This window comes from Aedes albopictus, chromosome 3 (genome assembly GCF_035046485.1).
Source record: "Aedes albopictus strain Foshan chromosome 3, AalbF5, whole genome shotgun sequence".
Taxonomy (NCBI): Eukaryota; Metazoa; Arthropoda; class Insecta; order Diptera; family Culicidae; genus Aedes; species Aedes albopictus.
The window spans coordinates 8869902-8881926 of record NC_085138.1 but is presented as its reverse complement, the minus strand read 5'-3'; the positions used below and the strand labels follow the sequence as shown (position 1 = coordinate 8881926).

The following is a 12025-nucleotide window of genomic DNA, read 5'->3' as shown; positions in this document are numbered from 1 at the left end:
CGGACTCAGTAGCTTCACGAATGAAATCGGGATGCCATCGTATCCTGTTGTATTGGTTTGAATTTCAGCCATTTTCTTAGCGACATCTATAGCATTAGTGTGTTCGAATCTAAATTGCGACGCGCCTGGTCCAAGACGTACTGCGGTTCGATTCCCAGGATCGTCCGGTCTGCTAGAACTAGATGGCCAGGCATCTGATGTTGTCTGTGTCCATCACAGAAGAATCGGTTTAGCTGTTCAGGATCAATTTCATCGGTGAGTACCGCCTTTTTGCTGTTGTTGTAAATTTCTTCCCGTCTCAGGTTCGTCCAGAGCTTTTTAGCCGGAAGATCAGCTGCAAAATAACGCCTACCGTATTGTGTCTTTGCTGTAGTTATCAGAGATGCAGCTCGATTGCGTTTCCGAATGTAATCACACCATTGCGCATCACCTCTACGCCTATTAGGGTTCCGTGAGTAGAGTGAATGCGCCAGATCTCTGATGTAGATTGCTTGTTCAATCTCTGTAGTTATCCAGGGCGTACGTCTGTCTTTCACCACAATTTCCTTTTCCGGTGCATGGCGATCCAAGAGATTTTGCAGTTTGGTTGTTAGTAGCTATGCTTTAATATTCGTGTCTCTGGCGTTTGTTATTTCGTCGAAGTTCCGAGATTGAAAGTCAGCTTGGAGTTGGAGGGTGTCAATTGCTTTGAAGTCCCTGACTATGACACGCTGAGTTTCCTGCTTTCTGATTCGAACGTCCGAAATAAGAAAGACTGTTTCATGATCGGAAATGCTATTGCTAGATGTTTTCACCTTGATGATCGATTGCGGCGTGTCAGTTATCAACAGGTCTATGGTTGTGGAACTGTTGTCGGTAATCCTAGTAGGAGACGTTTGGAGGATAGACAGATTGAAGGCGTCGTGAATGCGAAACAGAGCAGCAAGGTTTCCTACAGGATGAGGAGCAGCCACGTTTATATTGTAGCCGACCAGGAAGAGACGATCGAATCCAAACTCCTGCAAGTCGAAAAGCAGCTTTTCATATTCATGTACAAACTGTTGATTACTTCCGTTGGGATTGTAGACAGTAGCAATGCCGATGTAAAGGTTATTGATTCTAGTCTGGATGACGAGAAATTCGAATCTTTTTCCAATTGGAACATCCGGATTGAAGGAAAAACATGTTCGATCTTTAACGGAGCCCGTAACGTGACTAGATTCCCTTTTTGGGTTGCGTTACGGAGTAAGATCTACCAAACTGAACCCTGGTGACATCCAACTTGCAACTAGTGATGCGTTTTGGTAATAAGGATTTATAGTACAAAACCTTTGTTACTAGTGACAGTTTCTAAAATTGCATTTATTTTGCCTTCCTAACCTTACTATCCTTTGCCCTCGCTGAGACTACACTTGATGTAAGGAAAACAAATCTGCGTATCGTATTGCGTAATTGGCGATTAAAAGTAGAGGTTATGTCGTGAAAATTTGGAAGTTTGAAAGGGAAATACCAGTTCCCCATCAGTTTAATCATCATTTTTTTGGTAAATTTATCGATAAAATGAATTTTTCTACCCCGATCCCACATTAAATTTTATCTGGAAATTAGAATAACCAGCAACAGAAATCCAATATCGCGACTGTTCGTGTGACTAACATCTAGTTTGCCTCGCCCTTACATCGTCAATAGCGGTACTATAAGTGTCAAATAAATTTTGTTTGCCAAAACAAAAGGTCCTCTACAAGATGGGCACTTAAACATAATCAATTATTACAACTAAAGTTATTAAAATAATTAAATAGGAAAACTGAGTACAGCGCCATTGGCGTTCTAGTGTTTTTCTATTATCTGGAACGACTCAATCACTAAAATACGGAATGGGATACGGAAGGGCCCATATAGCCGAGGCGGTAAACGCACGGGTATTCAGCATGACCATGCTGAGGGTGACGGGTTCGATTCCCGGTCGGTCCAGGATCTTTTCGTAAAGGAAATTTCCTTGACTTCCTTGGGCATAGAGTATCTTCGTGCCTGCCACACGATATACACATGCAAAATGGTCATTGGCAGAGGAAGCTCTCAGTTAATAACTGTGGAAGTGCTCATAGAACACTAAGCTGAGAAGCAGGATTTGTCCCAATGAGGACGTTACGCCAAGAAGAGAGAGAGAGAGAGGGATTTCACAAAACTTAACCTCACTTTAGGAGGCCGATAACCTACTAAGGACTGATAAGTACTGGTGATACAAGGACTCACGTGAATTACAATTACCAAACACATTCTCTAATTTGACAGCGTTTTGCAAGTAGTCTAAAGCCCCGGGTTTTTCTATGTTGTCCTGGGACAAAACTAGAAGCAAGACATGAATGTGGCCAGAGTTCCGATGCATGGACAAATATCAGTTCTATCGTTTTGTTTTTCTCAGAAATAGAATCGATTACGTGTGATTAGGGGCACACATCCGAACATAAAAAAAATGCTGGACAAATTTTTGAAGGAATCCATGTCTGCAATAATTTCTAGACGAAATTGAAGAAATCCTTGGATGCACTCCTGAAGTATTTTTGTACAATTTTTAAGGAATTTCTGGAAGAATTTCCTGCAGAAATACTTCGAATTATTCCAGATGAACTCATTGGGCCAATCCTTAGCGGAATTCTTGAAGTAATATATGGAGAAATCCCAGAAAAATCTCTAAAAGAATACCTTCAGAAATACCTAAAAAGATCTTTGATTGAATTTCTTCGGGAATGCCTGGATAAACTTCTAAAGAAATCTATGAAAAAAACAGTGGAACAATCACTGGAAGAACCTCTAAAGATACCCCAGGAGGAATTCCCTAGAGCAATTCTTGAAGGAATCTCTGGAAGAATCCATGATGGAATCACTGAAGGAACTATGAGAAATTCCTAGAGAAATTTGTCGATTCATCGTTGTAAATTTATCTGACAAAAATTCTAAAGGAAACTGGAGTAATTCATGAATCATTTTTTGGAACAAGCCCTGACATAATAACAATCGGAACCCAGCAGGACGTCCATGGAAGAATTCACGAAGGAGAAATTTCTGGATAAACCGCTTGAGGAATTTCTGAAGGTATCCCTGGAGAAATATCTGGAAGAATTCATAAAGTATATCAAAGTTTTTTGCTCTTAGTATGACGTTTGTTCGATTGTTTTTATCTTTATTGAAGAGTTTTTTAACCCGGAGCTAGTTCATCTCGGGAGCCACGCTTTACTTCCCTTCCGAAGGACACTTAGTGAGTTTTACGAGAGTGGGATTCAATCCCAAATCCCACGGCGTGATAGTCAGGTGTTCTAACCATCACACCAGGACCACTCCACAACTGTTTGAATTGAATACTAGTGAAAATTCGTGAATTTTGGGATACTTACTACACTCTACAGCAGCTAATACTGCCACCATTCGTAAGACAGTCCCATTTGAAACCCAGCAGAGATGGGACTGTTATGCGAGTGGCGGTAGTATAGTTCTAGAAAGTCCTTCTCTTTCCCTACCAAAATCGGTTCCGGCATAGTCGGAATATTTGGCATGTTGTTCTTGTATGGCATGAAAAAAATCATAAAATTACAAATTCATGCTTTTGCCTTGAAATTAATTCATTACTTTTTTAAAGGGTTTTGAAAAAATGTTTGCTTTTAGTTTTCTCAATTTTTCTAATATATTTCAAAATTAGATCGCGGGCCGCACTAAACCTTTTCGAGGGGCGAAAGCGGCCCGCGGGCCGCAGTTTGATGACCACTTGCTCAGAATAAGAATGAGCATAAAAACGATACCAAATGACAAATCCATAATTGAATGACATTATAAGTTTATGATTTGTTTTCTCATATCTAGCGAAAGTAATTATGATCGTACTAAATGATCAAAACATTTTTCTTTCAAGGTCTCCGGCACCCCACAGGAGATCCCATTCCTCAGCATCCTACAGCACCTGCTGCAGATCGATCCGAAAGAGCCGATCAGCGACATCATCTGGGATACGGCCGAAACGCTAGTGCACCGCGCCACCTTGCTCGAAGATAAGGAAGCCTCCGTACGCTTGCTGCGTGCCCCCAGCATACAGAAATTTGCTTGCCCACACTGCCGGAGCGATATCACTAGTCCAACCCGAAGGCAATCGGTTGGCCCCCAAACGCCGGGACCAAACAGTACCAGCTCAACCCACAACACCATCTCACCTCCGTCCATTCCAGGAGCTCCGGCACCACCCCCTCCTCCTCCACCTCCTAACTTGGCACCCCCTCCACCTCCACCGCCTCCCTGTGCTCCTCCACCACCTCCTCCACCAATGGCCGGCGGTCCAAGTGCCCGAGGCGGTCCTCCCGTACCACCAGCGCCACCTGCTCCCCCTGCACCCAATCTACTCTCAGTGAAAGCCAATGAACTCGCTCGACCAAAAACTCCTGAAGCACAAATAGAAGTCATCAAACCCCTGCCGCAACAAGAAACCCCAGTTCCGCGAGCCAAGATGAAAACCATCAACTGGAACAAAATCCCTCCACAGAAGGTCATCGGAAAGCCAAACATATGGTCCATCGTAGCCGATTCCCACCAGGACAGCCCCATGGCCGATCTGAACTGGGACGAAATGGAGGGCCTGTTCTGTCTGCAGCAAACCCAAGGATCACCAAAGCTGGGCCGCGAGAACAGTGGCTCCGACACGTTGGAACGAAAATCACGCAAAGATAACGAAATCACCCTGCTGGATGGCAAACGCAGCCTCAACGTCAACATCTTCCTGAAACAGTTCCGCTCGTCGAACGAGGACATCATTCAGCTGATTCGGAACGGCGAACACGAGGACATCGGCGCCGAGAAGCTGAGGGGTCTGCTCAAGATCCTGCCCGAGGTGGACGAACTGGAGATGCTCAAAGCGTTCGACGGCGACAGTACGAGACTGGGGAACGCCGAGAAGTTCCTACTGCAACTGATACAAGTGCCTAAGTATGGAGGGCGTCTTTGGGAGTTTTTGGGATGGGAGTAATGATTGATGGAACGGTTTTTTTTTTCTTTCAGCTACAAGTTACGAATCGAAAGCATGTTACTGAAGGAGGAATTCAAAGCCAACCTGATATACCTGGAGCCAAATATTAACGCGATGCTGTACGCTGGAGAAGGTATGTATTTCGAGGGGGTAACGCATATCGATGCTGTAGATTTAGAATAATCTTGAAGGGTCAACCATATGCCAATGAGGTCATACAATGCAAATGGTTATGTAGTGTTGCAATATACAACAGAAACAGCTACCTTAACGGCTGTAGATGTCAAGTCCTGAACTTCAGGATAGTTTGGATGTCCTAGAATATCTTGAAATGTATAATAATTTCTATTAGACTACAAAGTGGTTCAGCGAAGATGGTTGATAATGTAGCCTTACTTAATGTAGCGAAATCTGTTACTGTGTAGAGTATAGATCTGACATTGTGCAGACTAAGGTAGTTTGAATGACCTGTGAAACCACGAGGAATTCCTAGACCAATTTCAGCATAAATTCGCCGAGGATTTCTAGAATACATCCCAGATAATCAGATAATTTCACCAGTGTACTAACGCTTAACCCGTCTTCAAAATATCCCTAGATCTGATGAACAACAAAGCCCTCCAGGAGGTGCTGTACATGGTGGTGGTGGCCGGAAACTTCCTCAACTCTGGCGGCTACGCTGGAAACGCCGCCGGCGTCAAACTCTCCTCGCTGCAGAAGCTGACGGACATCCGGGCCAACAAACCGGGCATGAACCTGATACACTTCGTGGCCCTACAGGCGGAGAAGAAAAACCCCGATCTGCTCGTGTTTCCGGGACAGATGTCCACGCTGGAGAACGCTACAAAGTACGGTGAATGATTTGGAGTTCAATGTGGGTGCAACACAACTTTTCACTGCTGTCATTTTTTTTTCTCAGAACAACGGTAGAACAAATCAGCAACGAAATCAACACCATCGACAACCGTATCAAGAAGATCAAGAAACAAATCGAACTGCCAAAGACCGAACAGGACATCAAATATCAAATGGAAGAATTCATTACGGTAAGATAACCGCTGTTGAAACGTTGAAAGTGTGTTACATAGATTATTACCAAAACAGACAGCGGAACGAGACATCATGATGCTGCAGCGAGCGCTCAAAGAACTGGAAGCAATGCGACTTCAGTTGGCCGACTTCTTCTGCGAGGACCTCGGTACGTTCAAGATGGAGGAATGCTTCAAGACGTTCCATAACTTCTGCGAAAAGTTCGGACAAGCCGTCAAGGACAACGAGAAGCGTCGCGTGCAGGAGGAGCAGGCTCTGATCCGACGAAAGCAACGGGAGGAGCAGCTAGCGCTCAAACGAAGGCAATGTACGTATCTATTCATGGAAGTATCATCGGACGTAGTACAGTAGATGACTGATTCTGTTTTATTTCGCAGCGAATCAACCGGGAACTCCAGTATCCGATTCGGAGAACAGTTTGCTGTTGGATCCATCACAGTACGATATGAGATACAGTCCAGCAATGTCTCGAAGACGGATAGGATCGTTCAACAGTAATGGAGATCCAGTGCTGTTGCGAGAGGACTGCGCGTCGCCGGATATCACACCAAACGGTAGTCTGCGAAGGAGGCGAAGTCGGGTGCTGTCAGAGGAGGATGAAGGTAATCTCATGGACTTCCTCAGATCGTCTGGTCATGAAAATGGCAGCCGTGAGAGAAAGTCCGTATCGTCGTACGGTGGAAGTTTGGATCGGTCGTGGGCTCGCCGAGCACGATCCGGCAGTGGTAGCAAGAAGCGCCCTGATCTGCTCAATGTCGACTTCGGAGCGGACAGGGAACGACCGAGCTCTCCGTCGCCATTGGCTGAAAGCAAGCCATTGCCAGTGGAAGAAGCAAAGCCGAGGTATAATTTCAGATATAGATTAATGTTTTACTTTTTGTTGCCTATGCCAGCTTCTGTCTCTCTTTTGAAGTAAGTGACTAACCAATCAACCTTTTGGGTGAAACATTTCAAAACTAACGATTCTACAAAGGAGTGGTCTCTACTTCAGAATGAGAATTTTGCTTCAGAGCTAATGCTTTCTGTTCTCGAACGCTTATCAAAAAAGAATTTCCAGGGAATGGCGGCAGAAGATCGAGTCGTGGCTGCAAGCGAACGAAGCCGATGAAAAAACCGAAGAATTGAAGAAGAAGCGGAAACTGCTGGCAGTTAATCGACGATCCTATGAGACTGACAACGAGAGCGATCGTGGCAGTAAGCTGGAACCTCTGCCGGAAGAGAAGCCTCCGACCGTAAGTCCACCGGAGGTAACGGCTGACCAGATGCCGTCCAGCTACAAACGTGTCTACCCCGACTGGAAGCCATCCAGTGCACTTGAGAAGACTGACGTCATGGGAACCATGGATGCCATTGCAGGTATGTTTCGAGAAACTGTTTTTTTTTCTGATATTGATAACAACTCTTGTCGTTGGATATTCCAGGCGCAGTACCGTCCATTCTGGACAAATCGGCGTGGCGGAAATCTAGTTTGAATAGCCAGGAAGATCAGGACGCCCGAAGATATCGAAGGCAACGGTCCAGGGAATCAACCGGGCCAAGCTCGAGCCTTCAATCGATCCTCGAGGAGGACAAACGAAAATCTGTGATCCAATCGCTGGGTGAGCGACCGCCATCTGACCGACTGCAGATCTACATTCGACGGGGGTCGGACAGCACTTCCCAACCCGAAAGCACAGTCACATCACCAAAGCCATCAACAAGCACCAGCGATGAGAACAAGCAATCCATCTACATTAGGCAAACGAATGGTAGCGAGTACTCGAAAACGAAACCCAGTCCCGCGGCGGAAAAACAATCGATCTACATCCGACCGAACGATAACACTCCGTCCACGATTTCATCCATCAATTCATCTTGCACAAGCACCAGTGAAAATCAGTTACCGGAGAGCATCCTGTCCGTAGCTCCACCACCACGAAGAGGTCGTCGAACGCATCACATCTACGACGAACAGACGAACAACAAGATCGAGATCGATTCCGATAATATCGAAACGCCGCCCTCTATCCGAAAGAGTTTCAACCGAGAACATCAGAACGCTAGTGGGGGCAGTTCCTGCCGGAAACTTCACGGTGCTACCGACCAGACTGTAGATTCGGAGCCGAAGAGTAATCTACGTAGTCTAACCGAACCCGAAGTTCTTGGCGATGGACAATTTGATCGGTTCTCTTCGGCTCGTCGTACGCGACGCTTCAAGCGTCCAGTAGAGCTGAGTAGCGGTAATGAAACTACCTCACCGGAATCCCTTCCCGATAACCCACTAGTAGTGGAAGCTTCCCGAAACCCGGTCGTGTCGGCCGTAGCGGAGATTGAATCTACAGAGAAACAGAAGGAGGCTCGACTGAAGCGTTGGCAGGATAAGTTGAACAATCCCAGTGCGGTAGAAGACCGATTGAAGGGGTCCGACACGCGATCTTTGAAAATCGGCCGAAATATGAGTCGAATTAGTCAGGAGGACGTGCGTAAAGCAATTCGAAGTTTGAAGTCACCATCCCCAGAGCGGAGTTGGAGTCCACCGAAGGAAATAGTTCGCGAGGCGCCTACAACGATCAAAGTGATTACCCATGAGTTGAACGACGAAGGCTTCGAGGAAACGCAAAGCTTAGTTTCCGATACCCCCTCGCATGGCAAGGAGAGCACTTCGTCGTGCAATGATTACGGATCGGATTCGAAGAACAAGAAGATCGTGAAACCATCAGTAAGTGGAGGGGATGGTAGTCCGAGAAAAATACCCATGCGAATCAATCCAAACCTTCCCAATTTGCTGATAACTAAGCCTCAGTCCGCTTTGGAGCGTAGCAAATCACTCAGAGGAACCGCTCCAGCTCTAGTCAACAAGAATCTGTTACCACGACGAACAAATTCGATGCGAAGAACCGAATCGCCTCTGCTAAGCGCAAATACGTCCACCGCCAAACAGCATCAACTAGATGTAGAACGGAGCAATTCACGAACGAGTCTTCGTTCGTCACGCTCCTCGCTAAGCAGTGCAGTATCGACTAATACAGTCAAGAAGGTGCCATTACGTCCAAAGTCATCACCCCTGACTACTTCCAGTGGTCTATCTGGGTCTGGTTCGGTAACATCTACCCTATCAGCACACAGTTCGCCAACCAAGCGACCCCTAAGCGCAGGCAGCATACGGACGCCGCTATCGGGAACTCCTGCCAGTAGAAGTAGTTCCAGTGGATCCAGCATAGGACAAACCGGTACAACGGGCCTAGCCGCCAGGAAACCTCCACTGAAATCCGTTGGTTCCAGCTCGTTGGGACCGAGTACTAGCTTTAAAGAAAACCAAAATCAAAATACCGTACGGAATAGGTTGCAATCCAAAACCCCCAGCAATACGAGTATAGCCAATTCGGGTGGATCCGTATCCAGCGGAAGTACAGCGAGGGCAGCTACCAACCGAGGCAGCACGAGCAGCATTACGCCACGAACCGGTGGATTCATGCGACCTACCACCTCCAGTGCCACCAAGGTGAAGGGAAAATGAATGGAAGCGAAACTGTGAATCAGTGAATTCTCAAAAGTTTTGGTGGAAATGGAAGTTAGCGCTCAAATTTTTGTTCAACAGCACAAAATTGTTCATCCCGTTCTCACGTCCAAAACGCATGATATGAAGTCGACGAACGAAGCAATGCATGTCGCTATTCGCTATAGAGGATTTTCTTATTATCGTGCGAGTTTAGGCCGAGGAGTATCAGATTTAAATGGAACTTTTTCCTCAAGCAGAGGGACGTAGATATACAAACAAAAATAAAACTCTGAATCGTATACATACTTTTCGAAACAATCAACCTTGAAATCATAACTCTAGAACAAAATATTGAAGAACGGTTATGTGGAATTGCGTTTCTCAGTTCATATTGTTCTCAGATTTGATGTCCGAGAAAATCTAAACATTACTGGAAAATGTTTTATGATCATCTAAGACCCTTCGGTCAAACTTGCACGTTAATAAAAAAAAAACAAATCGCAAAGATGCACCGAACCTAGAGTTGACAAGCAGGCAATAATATTTCATCGTACGACAATACTACTAATGAAGAGAAGAAATCTCCGTCCAACTAAGTTATTTACGCAATCTGGTCCACAGTGACCAGTCCACAATCCATTTATCATACGCATCGCTTTAGGCTTCGTAAGAGTTATTCAAAAGTTTTTCCAACCACGCCGATATTGTATCCGGATCTGCAAATTTGCCATATTGTTTAGGCCAGGACCAGAAAAGCGCGACATTTCTATTTTTCGAGGGGTATACAAGGTGCAATGTATGGCAGTTGAAAATTCAAATGCGCTGTATTGACTTTTGAATGATATTTAAATTATATTAAAACGTTACGAGTCTGCTGTTTAATCGAATATACTAGGATGCAATAAGAAGTTTAGCTTGAGGAAAATTTGACCTAATACCGTGAGAATACGCTACAATAATTATGTATTATGCAACAAAAGTGTTGTTCGTTACAAATTCAAAGTATTTATTTACAAAGCTTTTGCAAGGAAGCAAACCGCAAGTATTAGTAGAAACTTGACACACGTTCAAAGCAATCTATAGATAACTCGTGATGGAAAACTGTAAAACGATACAATCGTCTGTTTCGACAGCGTCACAACATTATTCTTCTCTCTACTACTGTTTAGCTTCAAATCAAAATGATCGCCTTTCTCCAGTGAAAATTTGCTTTTCTATCAATTGCAAAACAAAAGATTGGAAAGCACATTGCCTAGAAGACTTTTTACGTTCGGAGCGACGACTAACGTTGAGAAGAATCGAAAGGTATGCAGCTAAGCTATTAATATTACATTGTATAACAGAGTACTACCAATTGTGTATTAGGGAAATATATAAAAAAAAAACTAAAAAATCAGAACGTGTAACGTTTGGTAGAGCTGTTAGGAACAGTTGAACTTTTCTCTTCAAGCTATAGAAGACCTCTGTTTAGATAGATTTGGCTAGTAACTAAGAAATTTTTCTATCGAATCGAGCAAAACACACAAACAGTTCATGTATCGTCCCCCACGTTATTGATACAACCCTAGGATAGACTAACTCCATTCCTTCCAATTAACGTTTTTTGTGAATATTTTTCAAGATGTGTATCTGGGTTTCGGAAGACAAAATTTAAGTAAAAAAAAAACAATAAAAAATCAAGTGATTAGCAATAGAACGTTTTGATGTAACTTTTCGGCATATTTTGGGTCAGCGGAATGCAAAAATTCGTAAATCATATTTAGACGCTAAAAATCCGACCGCGGCAGGCGAATAGTAGTTAGATCAGCGATACTAATCTTACTAACACAAAAACAAGATCAACACTATGACAACACGTTTAAGTTTATCCAGTTGGAAACGGACGGACAACACTGACAGTTCACCGCAACCATGCCAGGCAGTGCACATACGTACACACTTTGAGACAGTTGATTAAGAAGACCTTCGATTCAAATGTGAAATGTTATAGAGAAGAAAAAGAAAACCGTAACACAAACTTTTGTAATAACGTAGCTAGATAGGGAAGCGAAGTGATTCGATCGGATTAATGTGAAAACAAAAAAAAACTGCAAAACAAAAACCAACTGTTACTGGGACATCTAGACAACAAAACAATATTTCATGAGATTGTATAAATTTTAATGATTGAAATAAACTTTTTTATGACAATGAATGGCTGTGTTTCGATACTGCTATCCGAAATGTTGGTTTTTCTTTTCCATTTAAATCTGTTTATTTGTGATTTTTAAAAGCTTCATGTGGGTATATCACTGACAGAGTGATACCATTCATTTGCAGTTCACTGAATGGTTTCAAAAACTTCATGTTCGCTGAATAAAGTTTATACTCACATAAGCTCATATACAGGGGATGGCCAAAATGTTTGGGATAGACAACTTTTTTTCTCTCGCAAAAAAAGTTCAACATGCAATAACTTTTCATAGAGCGCATCAAAAAATCTCAAATTTCGACTGTTTGTCAACCTATTA

The 12025-nt window shown here is 43.9% G+C and overlaps 1 protein-coding gene across 3 annotated transcripts in view; it reads left to right on the top strand.

Annotated features, from left to right (window-relative positions):
• The window catches only part of LOC109421733 (inverted formin-2), a 303562-nt gene extending 291853 nt beyond the window's left edge, over positions 1-11709 (top strand). For 2 of the 3 annotated variants that reach the window (XM_029858142.2, XM_029858145.2), the window contains 8 exons: positions 3887-4947; positions 5020-5120; positions 5586-5835; positions 5907-6033; positions 6092-6344; positions 6415-6880; positions 7086-7393; positions 7459-11709. In XM_029858142.2, coding sequence (XP_029714002.1) covers positions 3887-4947; positions 5020-5120; positions 5586-5835; positions 5907-6033; positions 6092-6344; positions 6415-6880; positions 7086-7393; positions 7459-9533 — 4641 coding nt within the window. In that variant the 3' untranslated portion in view covers positions 9534-11709. The remainder of the gene's footprint in view (positions 1-3886; positions 4948-5019; positions 5121-5585; positions 5836-5906; positions 6034-6091; positions 6345-6414; positions 6881-7085; positions 7394-7458) is intronic. The other variant, XM_029858144.2, reaches the window with a different exon arrangement.
• Positions 11710-12025: the final 316 nt, after the last annotated feature.